The sequence below is a fragment of the Ursus maritimus genome, unplaced genomic scaffold (genome assembly GCF_017311325.1).
Source record: "Ursus maritimus isolate PB19 unplaced genomic scaffold, ASM1731132v1 scaffold_1, whole genome shotgun sequence".
NCBI classification, from domain to species: Eukaryota; Metazoa; Chordata; class Mammalia; order Carnivora; family Ursidae; genus Ursus; species Ursus maritimus.
The window spans coordinates 70551301-70575794 of record NW_024423343.1 but is presented as its reverse complement, the minus strand read 5'-3'; the positions used below and the strand labels follow the sequence as shown (position 1 = coordinate 70575794).

Here is a 24494-nt window from a genome sequence, read left to right as displayed (position 1 = left end):
ATACAGCCTAAATAGAATCTAAATAGCTTCACACATATTGAATAAAGAAATAGGTTCAATTGCAGTCAGATTTAAAGAAAAAATATATTAGAGTAAAGACAACACCCTTTAAAGCCGTGCTGTTTAAGACAGTAGCCACAAGCCACATGTGGCTATTCAGGACTTAACATGTGGCTAGTCCCAAATAAAGTGTGCTGCAAGTGTAATATGGCAGACCAGATTTCAAAGACTTTATATGAAAAATGGAATGTAATGTATCTCATTAATAATTTTAAAATATTGACTATATGTTGAAATTCTACTGTTCTGAACTGTTGAGTTAAATGAAATATACTATTAAAATAAATTTCATCCTTTAAAAAATATTTTAACGTGGCTACTTAAAAACTTTAAATTCCAAATGTGGTTCGTATTTGTGGCTTGCATCGTACTTCTATTCAACGGCACTGACCTAGTAGTCAAGGCAATTTTACCAACACAACTGATACATGTAAATGCTCGAAGTAGTGTAGTATGAGGGAAAAGCTTTCAATTCAGATGAGCAGAAGAAACTCATTCCTGCTCAGCTATCTGCTAGCTCAGAAACTGGAGACATTCACTTTCCATTTAGCTGCTGTTTCTTCATCTGTAAAGTTGTTTTCTAAATGCGCTGTATTGAGAATTAAAATGGCATGTACCTGTCATGTCATACAATGGGTACTCATTAAATATCAATAGTATCCCCTTCACTCTTTAACTTGCATTTTTAGAAATCTGTGTTTTTGCTTTACAAATAGAAAAAAGCAGGTATGCCAAACTTATGTATAATTTTACCTCCTGGGGATAACTATTGTTATTCTTGTTTGGATAAACTTCCGGTCTTTTTTCTGTAGCTTTATAGATGCAGATGTAACACAGAGAGAAAAGGAAAAAAAAAAGAGAATCCACTATTTTGTGGCCTAATTTCTAATTGCATAGCAACTTATTGCAACTATTTATGTCATGAAAAATTGTTTAATATAATTATCAATGACTGTGGTATTCCATTACATGGCTGTATCATAATTAATGAAGGTAATCCTCTAATTGTTGGCTATTTCATCATTTTGAGGATTTTCCTATCACTAAAGAAAGGAAAAAAACAATATTGAATATCCTTGAAGCCAACTATTTATTTCACTTCTATGATTCTTTCCTTTAAGATTATTTCTAAACAATGATTACTCACATTTATAAAGATTTTGGATGACATAGTGCCAGACTGCCTTCCAAAAGAATTCATATATCATTCACGTATAAAAATGCTCATTTCTTTCATATTTTCAACCTTGGGTAATTTTTTTGTGTTTTACCATTCTATAGGTAAAAATCTGAGCATTTAAAAAATTTTGTATTGCTCTGACGAGTAGAGAGGTTTTCCTAAATTTCTTTATCATTTGTATTTGGAATTACTACTCAGAGTTCCATGGACTGCCACTCTGACATCTATTCACCTCTCAGTACCTGCACAGGTACTGTGCATCCCCGCCTGTTACTATAGCAGGTGAACAATCTGTTCCTCTACTCGTGTACCAAATCCCATCACTGGATTATTCTCATCAGCATCAAACATAGTAATTATTTCCCCCATTTTAAGCAAAACAAAAGACAAACCAACAACAAAGTCTGGCCCTACTTTCTTGCTCTCCTTTATATAGAACTTCTCAGAAAAGTTGTCTGTACTCATCATCTTCAATCCTCTTCTCCCATTCACTTAAATCCAACCCAATTAGCCATTTGTTCCCACTTCTTCAATGAAAATGGTTATCAATGACTCAACAGTTGTTTATCATCTAGAGCAAATCATCAATTATCAGTCACATTTTCTTTGACTTAGCAGCATTTATTCAGTGATCATCCCTCCTCCACTCACACTGCTGACCACTCCCTCTCCACTTGCCTTCCTGGACAGGTCACATCTCATAGACCTTTTCTCAGCATCCAGTGTTGGTTACCCCTCTCCTTGCTGATGCTTTAATGCCAACAGATGCTAGGGATCCATCTTTGATCTCTCCTTTGTCTCTTTACCCACTATGTCAGTGATCACACCCGATTTCACGGCGATGACTCACAAATACGAAGCTCCAGCTCAGATCTCTCTCCTGGACTCCACAGTCATATAACTGACTGTCTTCACAAAACCTGTACTTGGCTATCCAACAGCACCTCAAACTCAGTATGTCCAAACCTGACCACTTGGACTTCCACACAGCCCAACCCTACTTTTGTTACAGTCTTCCCCATCTCAGTGGATGGTAACTCCATCTTTCCAGTTGCTCAACCCAAAACCTTTGGATTATTCTTTTGTTGCTCTTTTTTACACACCTTATGAACTCTGCCAGCAGATGTTGTTGGCTCTACCTTTAAAATATGTCCAAAAGCTGGCTATTTCATACCACCCCTACTTGCGATCCAGGCCACCATTATCGCCCACTTGGGTTACTTTAATAACCTCCTAAGCATTCAATCTTTTCTTGCCCTCTCTACCTCCATCTTAAACACAGCAACTCCCAAAGTAATTCTGCTAAAACATAAGTTAGGTCTTGTTACTCCACACTGCTCTCATACTTCTGCTTCCAATAGCTTCCCGTGTCACTCAGAGTAAAATCTAGTCACTGTAGCTTGGGGAAAGAGGTTACTGACTGGTACACACTCCTAACACCAGAGCCTACCTTTGGATCTGGGGATAGAGTCATTCCAACCCGAACCAGTGAGGGGCCACAAAATAGAAGGAATTAAAATAAATGTTGGGATTAACCATGGCATCCACTGCCTTTAGCCCAATGAAAATTTTATGATTTAAAAATGTCCCCCAGATATTTCAATCTTATGTCACAGTACTACACATCTGTTTAAAATAAGCATCCACTCACTGGTACAGATATGTACATACAGTACACAATCCATATGGATTCTCACAAGGCCTAACAACTAGACCCAAAACAGGATATGGTCATATCAAAACAGTGGCAGGTACTGGCAAATGCTAAGTCCCATGAATATTACAGCTAAACATATAATTCAACATGCGAATTAGAAGAGTACATTTGCAGGACTTACTGTCCACCAGCCACAGATTGCTGATGCCAACCACCTCTGTATTTATTCAAAATAGCCCATTTACTCTCTTTCTCCTCAAAGAGACTACTCCTGAAAACTCATTGAGTTTTAATGATGCTTCATCATTCATCACCAGCATATTTATAAAATCATCTCTTCAGCTTGTGTTTGCATATAGTTTTTATTTGGTCAGGATACATGTGTATATTGCCTCCCCTAAACATTTTAAGCCTTCTAAAAGGCAAGGCCATATTCTAGTCTAGTCTGTCTGTTGAGCCCCCCTACCAAGGAGCTTAGCACAAACCACTACATGTTAAGGATTACCCAATAAATATTCATCAAGTAAAACATATCAGTAATTATGTAAAATTTATTTTGGATAATTATATGTGGCAAGCAGCCTCTTAATTTATGAGCCTATATTCCTCCAAAGCGGATTCCTACTGCTCCCATAACATGCCTTGCCACTCTCACCTTCATTGTTTTCACCTTTAATTCAACTCAACTGAACAATCATTTATTTGAATGCTGCTATGTGCCAGGATGTGCTAGGTGCTAAGGACACAAATATTGCTAATAAATTATTTTGTCTTCAAGGGGTTTACAGTCTAGTCATTTCATATCCTTTCTTAGAATGTCCTCCCTACCTCCTTTCTGCCTTATTCTAATCCTCTTCAATCTTTAAACTCCATAGTGAGTGAACTTTACTTACTCCACTGAGCTTTCCTAGGCTATTTTTCCCTCAGTATGCCTTCCCACTGCAGAAATCTCAGCATGTGATATATATGCATCTTATTCTCTACTTAAACTTCAGTAATGGCAATGGAACTGTGAATCTCAACTTTTTCTGAGTGGTACAGCATTGTACAAAGGAAGAGCAGAAACTGAGTTTACATGAAAAGGAAAGTAGGAAAATGGGCTGTGAAGGATAGGTCTTAGTGGGGAGGGTCCACTACAGGCTACCAAGGCAAACTCTTCCATGTCTAGGAGTTACTAACCTAGAAAGACCATAGTCTCAGCCAGATTTCCTAGGGGGACAAGATCCATCTGGGAGGAAGGTAATAGGGCAGTCAACATGCTTTACAAGGAAGGAGTCCAATTTACATTCTTCATAGCCACAAGCAGCTTGATTATAATGCAACCCCAGAAAAACAAAAGAGCAAAAACAAAAAACCCTCTCCTTCTTACTTGATGAGCTCTAAAATCTCTTTAACAAGGTTGGGAGGGGGAAGGGAGAGAGGATGTTTATTTTACAATTAGAGACTTCAACTAAGTGTATGGTTGAGTTAGCATTTCATTGTGACTGAGTTTCAATTACAGTAAATTAATTAATCAATCAGTACATATAAATGATATATTATTAATTTCCCCCCAGCTTTATTGCAAGGTGGGACGGAAAAAAGGAAGGCAGAGAGGAGGGGAGAAAAGGCGATCTTAGAAGACCAAAAAGTGTCTGCCTAGGAGGAACACATGACTATCCCCATAGAGATGTAACAAAAAGCGTGGGTCAGGAAAGATGCAGACTTCACCTAGGATTGCCTCTCCAACTATGTCAAGACAAGTAGAAGCTGTAACCAGAGTTGGATCAAGAAGCTACTAAAGCAAAGAACTCTACTTGGTAGGAATTTAAGGTTTTCCTTGTTGTTACTTATAATTTCATATAAAAAAGTTTCATTTATAGGCAATTCATTAAGAAATGTAAGAAATTTAGTAAAAGGCTTACTTTAATTTACTATAAATGTGTCCCTTCAATAGTTTTCCTTTTTTTTCAAAATATATATTCTTTGAAGAAAATTTTGAGGTCAATATAATAGAACAAAAGGCATATTTTCCTATAAAGTGTTCCTCAGAAACTTTATGTACAAAACACACATGAGGTAAGCTAATGATCTAACCTACAGTGGCATTTCTGGCTTTGTTCATTAACTTAATTTTAGTACAGAATTTATACTACAGAAGATGGCCCAGCCAAAACTGAATTTTAAATCCCCTAATGTTGTATTTGTCATTCAGAAGAGGATTTGTCATCTCAGGATACATCCAAAATCTATCTAAAAAAAAATTTAACATGTTTTTAAAAATTTATAAAACATACTTTGTGTTTACTGTAGGACAAAATCACACTGGATTACAAGTAACATAATTCCATGGATACAGTTTCCATTGCAATCAATTATTATTAGTACTGATTCATAAATTTCCACTGAAGAAGAGCTTCACACCTTAAAATCAAAATTCATAGTTACTGAAAATTCATGCTTGAAAACTATTTCTTAATTATGAGGGGGTATTTTCATCACATTTCTACCTTATAAAAATCTTTAAAGCCATTGTTCAGGAAAATTATTTTGGAGGAAAGAGAACCCTCATTCAACAAATAGTCATGTTCCAAACACATAGTAACTATGAAACCAATAAATCAGAAGTATAGCAACCCCTAATAAAAATAAAAATTTAGTGGCAAAAAATCTACATAATTCAAGTAGTTTTATCTTATCACCTGGATATGTCTTCTAACTGCAGATCAAAGTCTTGAAGTTTCTTTTGATATTTCTCTGTAAAGTTACAGAACTCATGAAGAATTGAAAATTTCAAATCAGGGTACGGGCATTCCAAAGTTTCTAATTCCACAGGCAGTTCACTAAGCAAGTTACTTCTTTCTTCTGTAGAATAATCTAGTAACTGAAAAAAATATATATGTTTTATTTAACATACATGACAAACTGATAAACAAACTACTACACGTATCACACTTACCTTCATACTCCAGTCTGAAAGATAACTTTCTATATTCTGTTGTTCCACACTAAGTCTTTCAAAGACAGCTTTCAATTGTTTCTTCACGAAGTCAACCTAGAGGATATAGATAAGAGATGGTCTCTTCGAGGACCTGCGGAAAAGGGTTCAACAGCTGCCATAGCCAGGCAGTGCTTATCAGAGGGGTCTTCCAGACACATATCTTAAAAATGGGACTAGGAAGTACAGTGGGGTCATAGACACTCTGCACCCTCATTTGGATTTTGTTTGTGGTAAGACAGCTTACCAGATTATCTCTGGTTCAATCACTCCTTCCTCCCTTTGCATCCCTGCCTCCAATACCCAGCTGGGCATGGGATTTTTTTCTTAAAGATTTTATTTATTAATTTATTTGTGGGGGCGGGGGGAGAGGAAGAGAGAGAGGGCACAAACAGGGGAGTGGCAGGCAGGGGGAGAAGCAGGCTCCCCACTGAGCAAGGAGCCCGATGTGGGACTCAATTTCAGGACCCTGAGATCATGACCTGAGCCGAAGGCAGATGCTTAACCAACTGAGCCACCCAGGAGTCCCTGGGCATGGGATTTTTAATGCTTTTTAAAAATATATATTATTTATGAAAGTAACACTACAGAATAACTGAAAAATAGTAAGGAAAATCACCTAAAAGCAGACGTCTAGTGCCACTGTGACTGCGGAGCTTACGCTCTAGTCAGGGGAGATAGTCAACAAACTAATAAAAAATAGACAAGGGGTACCTGGGTAGCTCAGTCAGTCAAGCATCTGTCTTTGGCTCAGGTCATGATCCCAGGGTCCTGGGATTGAGCCCTGCATGGGGCTCCCAAGTCTCCTTCTCCCTCTCCCTCTGCTCCTCCCTGCCTTGCTTGTGCTCTCTCTCTCAAATAAATAAAAATCTTAAAAAAAAAGAGATAAGACAGTTATCAAGAGGACGTAAGTGACATAAAAACAGGATAACATAATAGAGAATGACTGTAGCTTCTCTCGTGTGGGTGATCAGGACAGGCCTCTCAGGGGAGAGGACATTTAAGCTAAGAAGTAAGTGACAAAAAGTGCCATCAGTGGGATGGAAAAAACAGGTGATGCAAAGGCCTTGAGATGAGAACTCTGGCACCTCTGAGGAATAGATGGGAGGCCAGCCCCAGTGTGATAAGGTCTCGGAGAAAGGAGGAGTGTCAGACAGGAGATGAGGTTTAAGAAGAGAGACGGCAGGATGTATAGGGAGGAATTACAGTCCAGCAGAAACTTTGAGGGGATCTACCAGTGGATGACTTGATCTCCCTGCACTGAAGGTAGAATCCCAAAACATGCTGTGAAGAGTGGCAAGAATGAGCGCAGGGAGACTAGTCATGAGGCCACTGTAACTTTTCAGGAGAGAAATAGGCATGCTTGGACAGATTCAGGGATATGTTTAAGATACTGAAGAGACAGAATTTGCTGTATCTTCTATTTAAATACAAGGCACATATTTGTTTCTTATATCAAACTGTTCTAGTTGGAACAAAAATGAAATATTATATTATTAGAAGTAAAGGTAATATACTGACCTCTTCCAGTACTTTCACTGAGTTAAGCTCAAAATGTGAGTATGAATGCTGTGAAATGTGATGCTGTCTGTATTTTAGATCTGCTCTCAACTGCTGAATAGGATTTATCACATTTTTAAGATATGAGCTCCATTGTTCTGATAACTCTTGTTCTATGGAGAAACAAAATTACATCCAGGTTACACATTATTATTTAAAATTTCTTCAAGAACAGGTCATTAGAGGGCAGATTTAGCTTTGGATTCCTTTAGAAAAAAAACAAGCAGTTAATAGTAAGAGAACATAAAGTGAGTGGCCCACTTTCATCTTCAAAATGGAACTCCCCTTTAAATATAGGATCAAAAAGGAAAACAACTCACCAAAATTTGTAAGGTCAGAAAGACATTCCTTTCCAATGTTCTCTTCACTGAGAAAGGATTTTATTTCAGATTCCATTTTACATCTGAAATAGACATTATCTCCATCAGTTTTTTTAAATAATCATAAGCATATATAGATTTAAAAAACATCTAGTAGTAGAAATTTAATCTAATGTGGTCCCATTCACCTGTTCATTCAGACCATACACTAAATTCCTAATCTGGATTGGACACTTGCCAGACACTGAGATAGAAAGAGGCATAAGTGAACACTCCAGGCAGAAGTAACACCATGAGCAAAGGCAAGCACATGGCACATTCTAGCACTGCTTCGTGTGGAAAGAGCTTAGGGCAGTAGGAAGCCACTGAGGAATATTAAGCTGACCTCACCTGCCAAGCAGATCCGTGTTTCAGAAAGAGTCCCAAATGGAGGATGGGCTGGAAGGAGGGGTAGTCAATAAAAACAGAAAATGAAGAGGGAGGGGATCAGCTAAACCTGTACCAACAAAGAGGTTATTTCAAAAGTTAAGAGATGATGAAGTCCTGAAATAGGGAAATGGGAGTACAAGTATGTTTTATTTTTATACACTAATAAAAGAAATACATCTTAATGACTTTTTATCATAGTATTTAAATATGGTCATTTTTAGAATAAAACCATAACCAGCTCTAAATGGACATCCAAAAACATTGTAGTGTATCCCTTGCTTATGGCAGATTTAATGAAATCATAGAAAAGAGTTTTGATTTATCATGCTTGCTAGAATATAATATTAGAAATGATATAAGAAAATAGCATCAATTACTTTAATACAATGATTATTTTTATTTTTGCATATAAGTTTCTAGTCCTTGTCTACATGCATATATATTTTAAAAAACTATAATTATGGCATATTTACCATTTTATATTGGGATTTTTCAATAACATTTTAAGATATTTCTAAATAATTCTCACAATTACCATTTATTTTAATGGCCGCCCAGTATTCTATTTTATATATGTGCCACCATTTTCTAAGCCAACTCACTTACGTGGGACAGAGGTTTTATTTGTATCTAAAAAGAAGGGGTTCTATTGTAGATAGATGATACTTCACTGTCTACTTTTTTAATATGTAGTTTTTGCCAGAAATATTTTTGCCAGAAATATATTTGAAACCATTACATGAAGGATGGGTGCATAATTGTGGAATTAAAACCAGAAATTATTTCATGGTGTATTTGTTTAAACAAAAACGTAGCACTTATCAACCATCTAACTCAGCTCCCTTAAATTTTCAGCACCCAGACAACCATAGTAAAACATACAAGCCAACAGAACTGGCTTTGTTCATACAGGAGATCAACCTGCTACTTGCATGTAATCTAGTAAGTTCCATCTTGGTTTCCTTGATTAACAACATAACCCATCTGCCAAGACCAGGCCTTTTCTCTGATTGTCCTGATTGCCCAACAAAATCCAAAAGCATTTTTTTATGCCCTCAAGAACTATGAGACTCTGAACCTAGCTTGTGAATATAGGCTAACATTTCCCGAATTGTTCTATAAAACAATAATGTTAATGAGATGCTGGGGTTGGGGGGAATGGGAAATAGTAAACTAAACAAAATCAGATATGTTTCTATATACAGGATTTCTCAAAAACTTGATTATGCTAAAGTGCATTGAGTTTATCCAAAAAGGGTAGGAAATATATTTTCTAATTTATAGGAACATGAAATTCATTATTCGCAATGGAGTATCTTGAAGAATATTTCTGTTTTGTAGAATATGATTTGGGAAATACAAAAATTGTTGTTGGGGGGGCTCCTGGATGGCTCAGTCGATTAAGCGTCTGACTCGTTAGACTCAGGTCATAATCTCGGGGTTGTGGGATCAAGCTTTGCACAGGGCTCTATGCTCAGTGTGGAGTCTGCTTAAGACTCTTTCCCCCTCTCTCTCTCAGTGTTTCCTGTTCATGCACTCTCTCTCTCTCTCTAAAATAAGTAAGTAAATAAATAAATAAATAAATAAATAAATAAATCTTTCAAAAAACATTCTGGTAGATTCAAGAGCATTAACAATGGTAACTCTGGAGAAGAGAACCCTGCCCTGTTCATCACTGACATGCTAGACCAGGTCTCGGTGTTCTCCAAGTTGGAACTCTGCAGCACATACGTCTTCCCCATCTGAAGAGTGAACAAATGTAAGGCAGCTTTCCGTGCCCAAATCTGCCAATTTAAGTACCTCCTAATGCTATTTGGCCTACCCCTGTTACCAATGAATTTGATGGTACCACAAAAAAGTCTCCTGAGTTTTTGTGTGACCATCTGCCTAGATGCTATGTTAATCTACTTCCTAGGTCTGCCTAGTTGGAATGCAACCACCTACAAGGTAAACCAGCCTGGTGATGGGTGTTACTGAACTCTCAGGTGTCTACTGCCATACAAGTCCTCATCCTTCCAGGATGGTGCTAAAGTTCTAGGTGTAGAATCAGTCTCCTCAGAACATCAAACATCACCAGAGCTTCCTGCGATTTCTAGAGTAACCACTTAGTTACCGATTTGGGTAGAACAAACAAAACATGGGGTACAAGAATGGTAGAGGCAGAAGCCATAAGCAAACAGTAAGCAAAAGGACATGGATCATGAAAGGCAGAGCAAGAGAGTACGTTAAAGTTCCATTAATGGAACTAACAGCCAGGAGACCTGCAGAAAATTGGGGTACCAGAGCAGGCTGAAGGTCAAAGCTCTGTCCCTCCCACAGGGAAGGAACTCAGCAGGTCAGACAGCTTGGTTCCTTATACTCAGCTATTTGATCCACCTCTCACTTGAGTCTGTCCCAAGTGAGCATACCACAGAGGCAGAGAAGGGAGTCTCACAACCGATGGCTGGGGAAGTCACTCAGGAGCTGGGCCTAGAGATTTCTCTGAGGCTCTGAATTACACAGTATGAATACTTGTGTCAATTTTATCTTTAAAGATGCATTTATAGACATTTAATTGTTGGTAAAATCCCATGATTTCCTCTGTAAAAAGGAGATAATTTTGAAATAATGTTTTAAAACTAAAATTGTAAAAAATAAAATAAAATAAAACTAAAACTGTGAGCAAGAGACTGTATGTATTTCTAAGATATTTGGTTAGAAAACATTCCTTTAGGAATTATCATACAAGTAGTAAAGTGTACAGATAAACCTTCCAAATTTTATGATTCAACAATTCTGATTAAAATAAAGTTGTAATTCTTTACCACATGGTCAGTATAAATAACTCCCTCCTTAACCTCTAAACCAGTCACTCTAAAACAAGGGAGCAAGTGCCTCTGAGAGAGTATATCAAGGTCTCCAAGAGGTATAGTTTGAGAAAGTATATTAAATGCTAAATGTAATTTTATAAGTTTAAATATGAAATTTTATAAATTTAAATATTATATGTTTTAAATATTATATTTAAATATCATATATTTGGAAATTTTATGTGTTTAGTTTTCTTAGGACGGATTTCAAAAAATTAAAGTTTGGCAAAAAAAATTTTTTTTCTAGCAAGATTAGACCAGTTAGAACCCCAGGTGATATAACTGGAACCCTGTGGAGGAAATAAGCTTCTGAACTCCAAGTTCATGGAGCACAGGAGTTAAAGGCAAGTGCTCCAATGCCATCTTCACATAAACTAGCTGACTTACCTTCCGTGAATAACTTTGATCCTCTGAAACTCAAGACTGTCATCTGTAAAGTGGGGATAGCAATGATACCTACTCTGCAGGGTTGTCATAAAGACTTAATGAAATAAAGCATATAAATTATTTACCATATTACCTGGCACATACTAAATAACCCAACAAAAGTTCAATGTCATTGTAGTCCCCTACCTTCTGTGGGCCTGAGATTCTCAAATAGACTCTCTTATGGTGAGGCATAAAAATATTTTACTTTTAATCTTTTATTAAAATAGAGTATAGGTTTTTAAAGGTTAGAGCTCGCGCTCCTGATTTCCTGGTGGTCCCTAAATTCTCCACAAATCCAGCCACTTCTCTAACTTTCCTCCTTTCACTATTAGTTTTTAATTTCACTAAAAACATATTGAAATTAGTCTTTCTAGAATAACACAGAAAATTATCTTAGAATTCTTCTTTTTGTCCAATTTTCAGCACTTACAAGTTTCAAGACATTAAGGCTACTACTTGAATGCTCCTCCCTTCCATTGCCTTTGTGTCATTCCAGGTCAACCAAAAGAACTATTTTCTATAATGATATGTATATGCCTTTTCTCTCTAGCTCTAGAACAGCTAATGCACACATTTAGAAGCATGTGGAACAGCCAAGATAAAAACTTTCACCAGTGTCTTCCTTTACCTTTGAGCTTTCATCAGTGAGCACCATAACAAAAACTTTCTAGTGGCTTTCCTTTCTACCAAGTTATACAAATTTTGAAAAAAAAAAAATGGTCTAATGGGCTCAAACATTCTCTCCATAAAAGGTGACTTTCTGAGAGATATAATGGGTCTGATTTGTTTTTGTGTTGGCAGCATGGTGATGGAGTCTATATAATTATGTTTTTCTATGTTTTAAGTTTTACAATGATGTAAAACCATTTCCAATCATGAGCCTTCTAGTCCACAGTTAGGAATCTCTTGCCAGAATAAGAAACTCCTACCAATTTGAAAAGTACCTACAAAAGTACCTATCAAAAGTAAAGTTAATGACCTTTGGAAATTTGACTTAGGATAAGACCACAAAATGATCTATTTTAATATAAAATATATGATTAAAAATACACATTTTTTAAAGCATACTTTATAAATACCACCATCATTAAAACTAGTATATATGCTTCAAATAGAGGGGAAACACATCTGCCTTCTCTTTTTGCCCTGACCTTTGAAAGAAATGTATTTTTCAAAGATTACAATTAAAAACAAGGATAGGATCGTTACTTTGTTGCTTTATCTTGAAACAAGTGCTGGAAATAACAACAGAAATCAAAAATGCAAATTGACTAAGTTAGTCATGATGCAGCTACGTCTAGAAATCAGTGAGCTTGAACCCCTTAGTTCATTCGTTCATTCATTTATTGAAAGCTTTTCTATATCTCCTCATATGAACCCTGCAATGAAAAGATAAAACTGTTAGGATATTTGCCCCTGTTTGCCACTTCACAGGGAAGACAAACTTGTAAACAAGATATTATAATTCAATGTGCTAAGGGTATATATAGAAATAATTACAAGTATGAGAGGGAGTGTAGAAGAGTAAATGACCAGCAGATATAGAAGATTGTCTTTTTTTTCCTAAGGAACGCAAAAGCCATATTAGTGTATTCGCTGGATTTCAAATTAAATTGAGGAAATGAAGGAATTTTAATTTGAGTCACAAACCGTAACTTTAATGCTTTTTAATGGTTTAATTAACATGGAAAGTTATAGAACATCTAACTAAGTAAGGGCAACTCTTAGCAAGTCTCACATGTTCCTGTAGAGATTTCCTCCGTTCTTACCTGATGTCAGCTAGCCGTTGGTGTTCCTGCCACCACACTTGCTTGTGTTGTTTTATTAGTGTTTGTTCCTTAGAGATCTTTGAAGTCTGCTCTGCTTTCCTGATCTAGATTTAGAAGAACAAAAAAGGAGCAATTCCAATGTTTTCTAAGTGTGTTCTCCACAATGAAATTGTTTAATCTGTAATTTCTAAGTTAAATATTTATCCTTTTTCAACCCTATTAGTGCGACTTCTAACACAAATTCCACCTTAACATACGTAATTCATTAAACAAAAAGCAGAAGGTGAAAGAGAAAATGGTTTGGAATACTGTCCAATTTAAGAATTGTCTTTAAAGTATTTATGGAAAAAAAGGCGATGTCATTCTATTTTCCTTACAGAAAATAAAAAACACCTTAATTCACACAGTCGCAGAAATTTTTCAAGAGCTTTCCATTCCACGTATTTTCTCATCTTTTTGATACATCTTCCCTGCCAGGCATTATGGGCATCATTATTCCCATTTGACATATGAGGACACTGAAATTCAGAGAGGTTAAAAAAAACTGGTCATGATCATAAAGCTCATAAACATCAGAAACACATAGAACCCTGGTGTTCAGATTGGCTTTTATATGATCCTTCAGCAGAAGATGGGGAAAAGTTAATTGGACAAGTTGTTAGCAAGCCTGGCTTTAGTTTCAGCTTCAGCACCTACTAGAAATATGACCTTGAACATGCAATTTTAATCTTTCAACTCCATGACTTCATAAATAAAGTTTAAAAAAATTTAGCCAAACATTTTAAAAATTTAGGCAAACATTTATTTGAAGGAATTTAACAAAGAAATTGTGAAAAATCATGTGACATTGGAGACCACATTTTAAATTAAATTTAAATTTTCCCCAAATTTTATGGCTTTTTAAAAATGTAGTCCATAATTAGTGCTTTGGGGTTTGTTGACAAGTTGTATCAGGCCTGGATCTGTTTGCCTTAACATCCGTTCTTGGCCATCTCCCTGATCTGCTCCATGTCACAGAGCAGCCTGTTTCCCAGGCAACCCTACTAGTGCAGGCTTCCAGCTGGTTTCAGCCAAAGGGAGACACTGGTTTAGGAGACTGGAGGGAGGGAGGAAAGGAGAAGCCGCAGGATTACTCTGCCTGCCTTTTCTACTCTCAGAGTGGTCTCCAGAAGCATCTCTATCTTCTCCATTGCTCTAACTTTTCTTGACAGTTCTATGGTTCCAACAATTTCTGGGTAAACTCAGCCCACAGGATGTGGTACAGCCTTGCTTTTTCTAATGTCCTTTTGACCCACGCAAGGCAGTGACTTCTGCTGTTGTCAACCCCTGTATTGCTTTATGGTCCCTTGTTTGGCTTCTCAGCTCTACACCTGTGTAACCATTTCCTGCATTAAAGACCCCTCTACTCTAAATCCTCAATGTCTGTTTCCTGGTTAGACTGATACTCATGTGTTTGCTGAATTCACAAACTCCATATTAGTACTTCTAAACATCTACAAAAGTGCTACTCTCAAATCAGAAATTTGATGAAATATGCATATTTTTGTTTTCTGTACTACTTGAATACTTAGTACCCTAGAAGCTTTAACAGATCAATGCTGAAGATATAAAAACTTCAGAAGACAAGTCCTAAAAAGACTCTTTATAATGCATGCTATTTCTAGCTGTCATTGACTGATTGCTTTAACCTTGAGTTTATCTTTCCACTGTTCTGGTTACTGATTCAAAATTAGGGGTATAAGAAAACAAAAACATGGAGTCAAAGTCAAATCTTTTCCTCAGGAGGTCTTAAGAGTGCTACAATTATGAAAAGTACATTTAAATAAGAACAGGAGGGGCGCCTGGATGGCTCAGTCAGTTAAGCGTCTGCCTTCAGCTGAGGTCATGATCCAAAGGTGCTGGGATCAGCCCCCCTAAGGCTCCGGCCTTAGCAGGGAGTCTGTTGCTCCCTCCGTCTCTCTCCCTGGCTTGTGAGCTCTCTCTCTCTCTCTCGTTCACTCTCTATCTCTCAAATAAATAAATCTTTTAAAAAAGTAAATAAGTAAGAACTGGACCCTACAGGAAAAGTCAGCAATCCTTATTCTACCTACTGAAAACCTAAAAGTCCATAGTGTTTCTAAAATCTGACACTCTAGCGTTTGCTTTAAGATGCCTGAAACCCATTCCAACTACTTGCCACCTACAGCCTTTAAAGTTTGTTGCAGCAGACACAACTTTTAAAATTAAATTTCTTTGACATATTTGGTCCATGTTGTATAAAAAAACTAAAACACATTGGTGAAAGACGTAGACACATTTTTATAGCTTAAAAAAAAATCAATGTTGTTGCCTTTCAGCCCAGGGTGAGACCAATGAAGTAGACTATAAAAGTGAAAATAAAGCTACTATTTTTCACTAGACACTTCCAATATTTTAAAGAACATCCTGATTTTTTGTAAGTTTACTCACTGACTCTACTTCTGTCCTCAGGCCAAAAATGAAGAAAAATAAAGTCTTAAAAGAACAGAAAGATTTAAAGTTGTATCTTTATCAATAGATTTCCAGGTGATTCCAATGTATTTTGCTGGCCAATAAGCCATATGAGATCAGTATTTAAGGTGGATGATGATTTATGCAGAATTCTGATGAATTAAAAATAGCAAAAATAATAAATTCATTAAGGAATAAGAAACTAGAGGTTCCTATGTGGTTTATTGTGATGATCCAAGATAATCAGACTCTAAATAGGCACCTTAAAATGCCATGAAAACCCTTTGGGCCAGATGACCCATCTTTAAATAAAAGCAACAATAACTAGTAGACAACTTAAATGTTGGTTACATACGTATATACATTTGTCAAAATTCATTGAGATGTACACTTAAGATCTGTGCACTTAACTATGTGTGAGTTATACCTCAACAAAGGTAAAAGAACAGTTAGGTATATAAAGAACTGTTAACATAAATAAAAAGAAAAAAACTCAACTACACTAAGATACAATTTCTCATCTATCAGGCTAGCAAAACTCCAAATGTGTCACAGAACACTCTGTGAGGCTATAGGGAAACACACTCTTTCTTGTTGCTGGTAGGAATGCAAAATGGTGCAACCTCCCACAGAAGGGTATCTGGAGGTGTAGAGTGAAATTTCATATGGATTTACCCTCTGACCTAGCAACTTTACTTATAGAAATCTATCTGAAGACCATACCGACAAAAGTATAAAAAGATAAATGAACGAAACTATTCACTGCAGCACTATTTGTGATGGAAAAAGACTGCAGTACAAAAATTCCATCAATCAGTGATCCTGCCAAAATAAATTGAACCTGAATCTCATCAGATCTCCAGATATAACTGCCAATTAACTGGAAATGCAAGAGACAGAAAAACATGTTAAATGACACCATCAGGATGTAATCAGCAAAATCCAGAGCGTAAGAAAATATAAAAGACAAACAATACAATTTTTTCAGAAAATAAATTACAAAAATACAAGAGGATAGAGGAGACCTAAAAAAAAAAAATTAACTGTAATATATGGATCTTACTTAGATACTGACTTGAACAAGCTTTAAGTAAAAAAGAAAATTGAAGACAATCATGGAAATTCAACACTGGATATTTGAAATTATGAAATTATTAGTATCCTAATGGTAATGCTATTATAGGGCTTGGGGTGAGGCTGTTTAGCCCTCATCTTTAGAGATACATGCTGAAATATTTATGGTTAAATATTATGATGCCTGAGATCTACTTCAAAATAACCTGGCACAGGGGAAAGTTGTGGTAAGGAGTATAGAGAAAACAACAGCCAAGAGTTGATCACAGTTGAAGCTGGATAAATTACATAGAGATTAATCATTCACTCTAATTTTGCATATACTTATAATTTCTGATAAGGTTTTAAAAAAAAGAATTAGTAGACAGATACTTCGATGGACAACGAGAAATATTCATTCTTGCAAATCAAAGCCATTCAAATAAAAATAATTATAAAGATCTCTTTTCGACATAACCTAAACTAGAAATGAACAGCTAACATATAATGCACCAAAAATTGGTCTCAGTTTCCAGCCCAAATTTACTCTTTGGCTTCAGGTTCAGTCTCAGCCTGTGACAGACTAGATCACTCTATGCTCACATCAGTGTCTTATCTGGCAGCCCAGAAATTGTGCATGATCAATGACATAGACACATCTGACCAATATACCAATATCAGTAATAGAAACTAAGCAAGTCTCCTGAATTTACTGTTAATTAATAATAATAATTGTAAGAAATTAATTATTGTTGGTTTATTTTCAAATATAACTATGTACTCTAGATCCAACTTGAAGCAAACACCTCCCTTACGCGCTTTAAATGTTAACATTCTATCCTTCAGTTTAAGTATGTTTGCATTTAATATTGCCAGAATATACTGCTATAATAATTAACAATGGTTGTTAAAGCTGTTAATTTCATCTGCTAGAAAATAACACATTTAATTAGTTTAAAAAATAGGAAATGAATTGATATTTAATATAAATATTGAAAGAATGCATTAACTCTGTAACATCAGGAAGAAAAATATTCTTCTTGAGCCAATGCATATTTTATAAAAATGCAAGTAACAATATAAAAAAGAGTAACAGAGATGATATTATAATCATAATCCTAGTTGGTGTAGACTGATTGGTATCTATGTTAGCATTCATAACATTAAACAAAATAAACTTTAAGAATTATACTTAATTTCCAGTTATCTGATTCCATTTAAGCCATGAATCTTTCAAGGAACTGTCCTTTTTAGAAATTGTTCACATTTTATAAGAGTCAATTAAAAGCAAAATATCAACTTGCTATCTCTAAATTAAATGAGAAGGAAAGACCAAAACTCACATGAAACAACATTCTCAATACATCTTTCTTAGTCCAGCTATACTAAAAAATGAAAACTATAAAAGGGAAGAGGAAAGTACTAGAAAATGATGAAGTATCCAGGATACATTTTGTTCTCACTAACTGAGATTCAAAACAACAGATACTATAAAAATGCTTTAACAGGACAATTCCTTATCATTATGAATCTATGGAGACTAAAAATGGAAACAAAAAGCTTATCGAAATGATTGCTACAGACTGTGAGCCATTTTCAGTAGTTGAAGACAAGGGATTTTTGAGATTTGCCAAGCTATAAATCCCAGGTACAGTTATTTCCAGAAAATATGTAACTAAAAAGCTTTTTCCTGAATTATATCCTATGAACAAAAAGGTTACTGATGTTATTTAAAGTGTCACTTGAAAGTGATCATCTGTTTAATCTCACAAATATGCAACAAACACAGTGACCAGAGAGAAGTAATCTAGCAGCTGACAGGGCTGAGAAATTACTGCCCTTGCGCTTAATATCAAAAATTGAAAGCCACATCAATAATTAAGATTTTTAAACATGTTTATTCTTTGATAGTGATTCTTTTACCAAAGAGAAATTCACTGTGACCAAGCACTGAGTTTTGACACTCAACCATTCTACATTCAGCCAAAAAAATGTGTTTTTGTACATGATGGATGGACAGATATATAGATAATATTTAAGAAGTATATGTATATATATGCATACATATGTATATATTCCAATACTGACAGGGTGTAGAGGAAGTATCTGTGGTTAACACTTTGGGAAAGAACTTTTTAAAAAACATTCATATTTTTTTGGCCCAAACATTTCAATCATGGGAATTTATCCTTTGAGGGTGAAGGATTCTAAAACATGAAAAGTGTCTCTGCAAGAAGATATTTACCAAAGTATGATTTCCAATATTATAAAATTAGATACAATCCAAATATCCAAAAATTGGAATGTGATAAGGCATGTATCTTTTACTATTTGAAGTACTCATCACTCCTGTTTTGGCTTCATTTTTATTGGCCTTGAAATCCCAATTCCAATGTCATTGCCTCAGAAAAGCCTTCCCACTCAACTAGGATCAAATCCTGTTAGTATACACCAGACAGCATGTTTTTATTATTTGATAAACACTGACTTTCCTCCTCCTCTCCTGCAAACAGTACATGCCATGAGGGTAGGGGATGTATTTTGATCATTATTGTATTATCGAGCCACGTAATAAATATTTACTTATAAGAGTAATTAAATATTACATAATAAATAAATATTATAAAGGTATGTGGCAAAGTGTTAGGGGGAAAGTATACAGGATTTCATGTCTATGTTTATCATGGGAGAAAAAAATATGCATGTCTATGTTTATGTCTATATGTGAATGTATATATGTGATGTATATACAATGGGTCAGAATAGAAGTTAGAAATATGAAAATAGTTTTATTAGGATGATAGTTAAGTAAGTGATTTTCCCATAAAATTTCTTTCAATGTCCTGAAAACATCCAGTTCTTTTAAAGTTATATCTGAGCTGAACAAATAAGGCCCTTTTTAAGAAGTCTCCTTAGTTTGAGGGGATATAGCTCATGGATAGATAGTCATTTCTTTAGAACAGGTACGAAATGCACTTTGGAATCATAATATTTGCCTTTTTAAAAAGACATTAACCATAAAAAGCCATACAAAACTAATATAACACAAAAAACGCTAAATGCAAATGAAAACTTATAAATTACTTATTATGTCACTTTGCCCAATTAGATTTTTAATGCAACCAAGCAATGAAAATGTTGTACTTTATTATGTGTACAAGAGAGAAACATACTGTATGAGTAATCCTAAATCATACATGGTCCTAAAGTACTGTGCACAATCACTTGCACATAAACCCCTTTCAAAACTAGTCCAGGTTCACCTTTTTGGAGATCAGGGCAAAAAAGGGAATTGTAGAAAAGAGAGGCACCTGAGGGCATATTTGTAGCATGTTGCAAAAGGAGCCTTAAATCAGATGATAATCCATGGCTAGCACTTATTTGCAATTCTTATTTTTCAGAGTAAGTTAGAAATTGTTGAAAGCTAATAAAATAGCTATCTTTCTAAAAGTAAAGACCTTGGGGTTGTTATGAACATTAACTGAGGAATGCATGTAAACTATATAGCACAGTGTCCGAGAGCATTCAATAAACACTAGCTGCTATTCACTATTATTAACAGTTGGAAGATTCTAAAAACTATTTAGAATGTCATTTACTTTCACATTTACATTATAAATATCATTTTACTTCCTGAAAACTCAAGTTTCCAAAACACACATACACACATACACACTTCTAACCTTTAGCTCTATAGAGGCAGAAGCTAATTTTTTTGCTTCCGTTAATGCATGCAACTGTTGATAGTCTACTGGTTTATACTTGGTGCTTCTCACTCCATTTTTCATATGGAACACCAGATTATCTGTTTTTCATTAAAAACAGAAAATGACAAAGAAATAGTATCATATTATTGGAAGTCTAAATATAGCTATGGCAACATGTCAATTGCAGGTCTTATTTTTGAATATTTTTAAGCAAAAACAAGAAATAATAGTACAACATTCATAGTATATTTGAACCTCTATCTCTGGAAACTTTAAAAATAATTACCACTATATACCTTGCATAAAATTACTTCTAAAAGAACAGAAAGGGAATATTTCCATTTTAGTAAGTATATTGAGAATTTTAGAAAATTAATGCCAAGATACAAAGTGTGACCATTCTTTTTATTTAAAAAGTTTTAGGCATCAACTGTGAATATTTAAATTTCATCTTATTATGAATCAAATTAATTAGATTTTTTAAGTCATAGCTGCATTTCTAACAGAAAAAAATGTAAATAATTTCACGTAAATTTGAAAAAAGGTTGAAACTGAAAGCTAAAAAATTTAATAGGCCAAATAAGAATAAAATGATATAAAACGATCAGGTGGGCATTCTCCATCCAAATTAATCAAATGTCCTAGTTTAGTATGATATTAGCTGTTCTGAAAAAGTAAAACATAAGTAGAAGGTACTCAAAGGCCAAGTAGCAAAAAGTATAATAATCTGAGTAACTTAAGCAAAAAAACACAACGCACTTTTGCCCCAACTATATGAATAATTAATCCATACCATATAAAATAAGTATAACATGAATCACATGACTTTAAGTAAACTCCAAATGATTTAAGGACAAGCACAGTAAAGGAAAGTATGGTTTTCTTGACCACTGTTGAAGATTAAAGCATGCATTGTAAGGGAATTGGAGAAACCTTTGGTATGTCCAAACAATGAGCTTTCCATTAAAATTTTGAAAATCAACATTCCAACTTTACATCATGCATAATCCACTATAAATCATAGAACAGATTTGGAAGTAGAAAAAATACCTGCGCTATCATTTTTCTGAATTGTCATGAATGGTTGATCTCTTTTATTCAAGTCCTCCATATCTGTCAAAGAAACAAGAGACAGCTAAAATTTCACAATGTTATTTTCCAAACATTTTTAAAGATGTGTTAATTATAGTATTTTTTATAACAAGGCCCACGACTGGGTGCTATAACTCTTTGTATTTAATAAAATTTGCTTCTCCAAGTTCTAGAAGCTTCCTTCCATTAGTTTTTTCCCTCTATACCTTTCCTGTCTTGGTGTCTCCTTCCAACCTCTGACATTTTAATCCTCCTCTCTTGGATTGTCTCAGTGACTGATAAATATTTTGTGATTAAAAAATTATCCTGAGTTCCTAGGAGGAAAAAAACTGCATAAATTTAAAAATAAAGCAGCCAGGCCAAGTGACTCACTACTACCATTAAACAAATCAGCCTTTGTGGCTGATGCTCGGATGTACCATCCACTTCTAGAAAGCACTCGATGCTCAGCTCTCCCTTCTTTCAGAGTTGGACTCAGTTTCAGAGAGTAACCTTGTCCAAAGGTATACCATTGCTGGGGCAGCCTATACCCAATGACTGAACAAGGCAGGATTATAACGTCAGACCAGTTTGGACCCAATGTGGGTCACCCCCATCAGCAATATTTAATCCAGAGCTCCCTGCAGGATTGACGCAGACTTTGTTTCACCTGCATTGAAACTGACTTTTTCATCTGCCCAATCCTGCTTCCTTCTTCCTTTCACGGATATGGATCCCTAATGAATATCTAGCACCTCAAGCTCTGCCTCAGCATCTCCTTCCTGAGAACCCAACCTGTGGTAGCACCAAACTAAATTAACATCTTTTTAGGGCACCTCCAGGGCAACAGACTAGTCAAATGGTACTTTAAGTAAAAATACCATTTTCCATAAATTTTTGTTCCATATCCACTAGGTTCAACTAGTCATGTCTAGTGGTTTTTACAGTAATCTAATTCTTCTTAAATGGAAGAAAGAGAAAGTAGCTCAAGTACATGACTTTTGGAAACTCTTCCAAGTTACCAAGAATCATGGTGATTGCCCACCAGCTTTCAGAATATAGCAATAAACTCCAGTGTGTAACTTCTATAGGGGCTCCGGTCAGGGAATTCTTGTTTTAAGCTTTCAATAACATAGACAAGCCTCCCTATAGTCTGGTTTCTACTCACATCTACATCCTATCCATTAGGATTCTTCTTTTGGGGGAGAAGACTTTCACCTGTCAGTCTGCACTGCCTCAAGCCACCATCACCTCCTGCCGGATGACGGCAGCAGTTCTACTTTGTACCCTTAGAGTCCATTCTTCACACAGAAGCCCAAGTAACCTCTTTAAAAACTCTAGTCTGACCTTGCTGAATCCCTTCAATGGCTTCCATTATCCTTTAAAATAGTGCCCTAAATGGCCTACAAGGCCCTGCATGAGCTTGCCCTTGGTCATCTCCCCATTCTCATCTCATCCACACATTTCAACCACACTGGCCTCTCTGTTTCTAAAATATACCAAGTTCATTTTGCCTTAAGGCCTTCTCATTTGCTGTCCTCCCTATCTTAAAGATATTTTCTTCTTTTTTTTATCTGGCCGGTTCCTACTCAGCCTTCAGCTAAACCAACATGTCACACTTCCTCAGAGACTTAATCAGGCTTCTCCACCTAAGTAAGGGAGAACCTTTGTTTTTCTCTCATCCCATTCCCTCCTTTCCATGATAATTTGTATCGTTCTTCACATCCCCATGTTTACTGATTCGATGTCTGTCTTCCTCCACAGGCTTGTGGACTATGTGTGTCTTCTGATTACATTCCCCAGTGCATAGCATAGGTGGTAAATGCTCAAAAAATATTGAGAAAATGAATAAAAGGTAGCTGGCGGTAGCTTGATGTCTTCTAGCCCCCAGAAGGGCTGCACTACCAATTCCTTAGTCCATACTATAGCCTCCCTCTCCAACAATAAATTCTTACTTTTCAAAAGTCTGCCTTAATAGTGTAGCCTACAGGCAGAAATGGCACATTTACATGTCTTTGGACGCCATCAGATCAATGAGAGAGTGACAAGGTACACAACCATGGGGAGTGCAGAAAACATGGAAAACTAAAGAGCATCCCATGCCCAAAGATAATCAAATACATTTTTTTCTTTTTATTAACAAAGTTATGCCACAAATAAAGCAAGTATCCAAAACAGATGGGTGCTGGATTTAGCAGCCAGTTCATGAGCTCTGGCCAACTGAGTCTCACCTCTAGTTTTCATCTTCATCTCCCACCCAGAACCTAACTAAGGCCTGCTATCTCCATCTTAGAGAGACCTTGCCAGTTCTCTCATTGATTAGCTTTAGGTATTTCCTCCGTAGGGAGCCCAGCCCGCTCAGATTTAGGACTCATTTTGGGGGGATTTAGATTGCAAGATTGAGGCCTTGAAACAAAGTGGGGTTTGCAGACTCCCTTTAGGTTACCTTGGTCTAACATTGCTTAGATTTTCAGAGGAAAGTCATAAAGTCCACGCAACATTTCTCACCATTTCTATATGGTTCAAATATTAATTATGACTATAAGAAACTTTCAGTAGAATACATTCTGGAAATCAAAATAACGAACAAAAACTATTCTGTCTTCATGAACTTGAAATCTAGTTTGCTTGCAACTGTATACAAGACCAAGCAAAAACACTTCTTTTTTTTTTAAAAGATTTTATTTATTTATTCGACAGAGATAGAGACAGCCAACGAGAGAGGGAACACAAGCAGGGGAGTGGGAGAGGAAGAAGCAGGCTCACAGCACAGGAGCCTGATGTGGGGCTTGATCCCATAACGCCGGGACCACGCCCTGAGCCGAAGGCAGATGCTTAACTGCTGTGCCACCCAGGCGCCCCCAAGCAAAAACACTTCTTGACCTTCATTCTTTAATATTTATATATAAAGCATAAATAATTACTTACCTTTCAGGGATGCTGAGGATCTCTGAACTAAATAAT

The 24494-nt window shown here is 35.9% G+C and overlaps 1 protein-coding gene across 1 annotated transcript in view; it reads right to left on the bottom strand.

Moving 5' to 3' along the window:
- Positions 1-14420, bottom strand: part of CCDC148 (coiled-coil domain containing 148) — a 145645-nt gene extending 131225 nt beyond the window's left edge. The window contains exons 1-6 of the mRNA XM_040636719.1: positions 14364-14420; positions 13231-13334; positions 7755-7837; positions 7396-7547; positions 5836-5931; positions 5579-5760 (exon numbers count right to left, since the gene is read on the bottom strand). Of these exons, the coding sequence (XP_040492653.1) occupies positions 5579-5760; positions 5836-5931; positions 7396-7547; positions 7755-7837; positions 13231-13334; positions 14364-14420 (674 nt within the window). The remainder of the gene's footprint in view (positions 1-5578; positions 5761-5835; positions 5932-7395; positions 7548-7754; positions 7838-13230; positions 13335-14363) is intronic.
- Positions 14421-24494: the final 10074 nt, after the last annotated feature.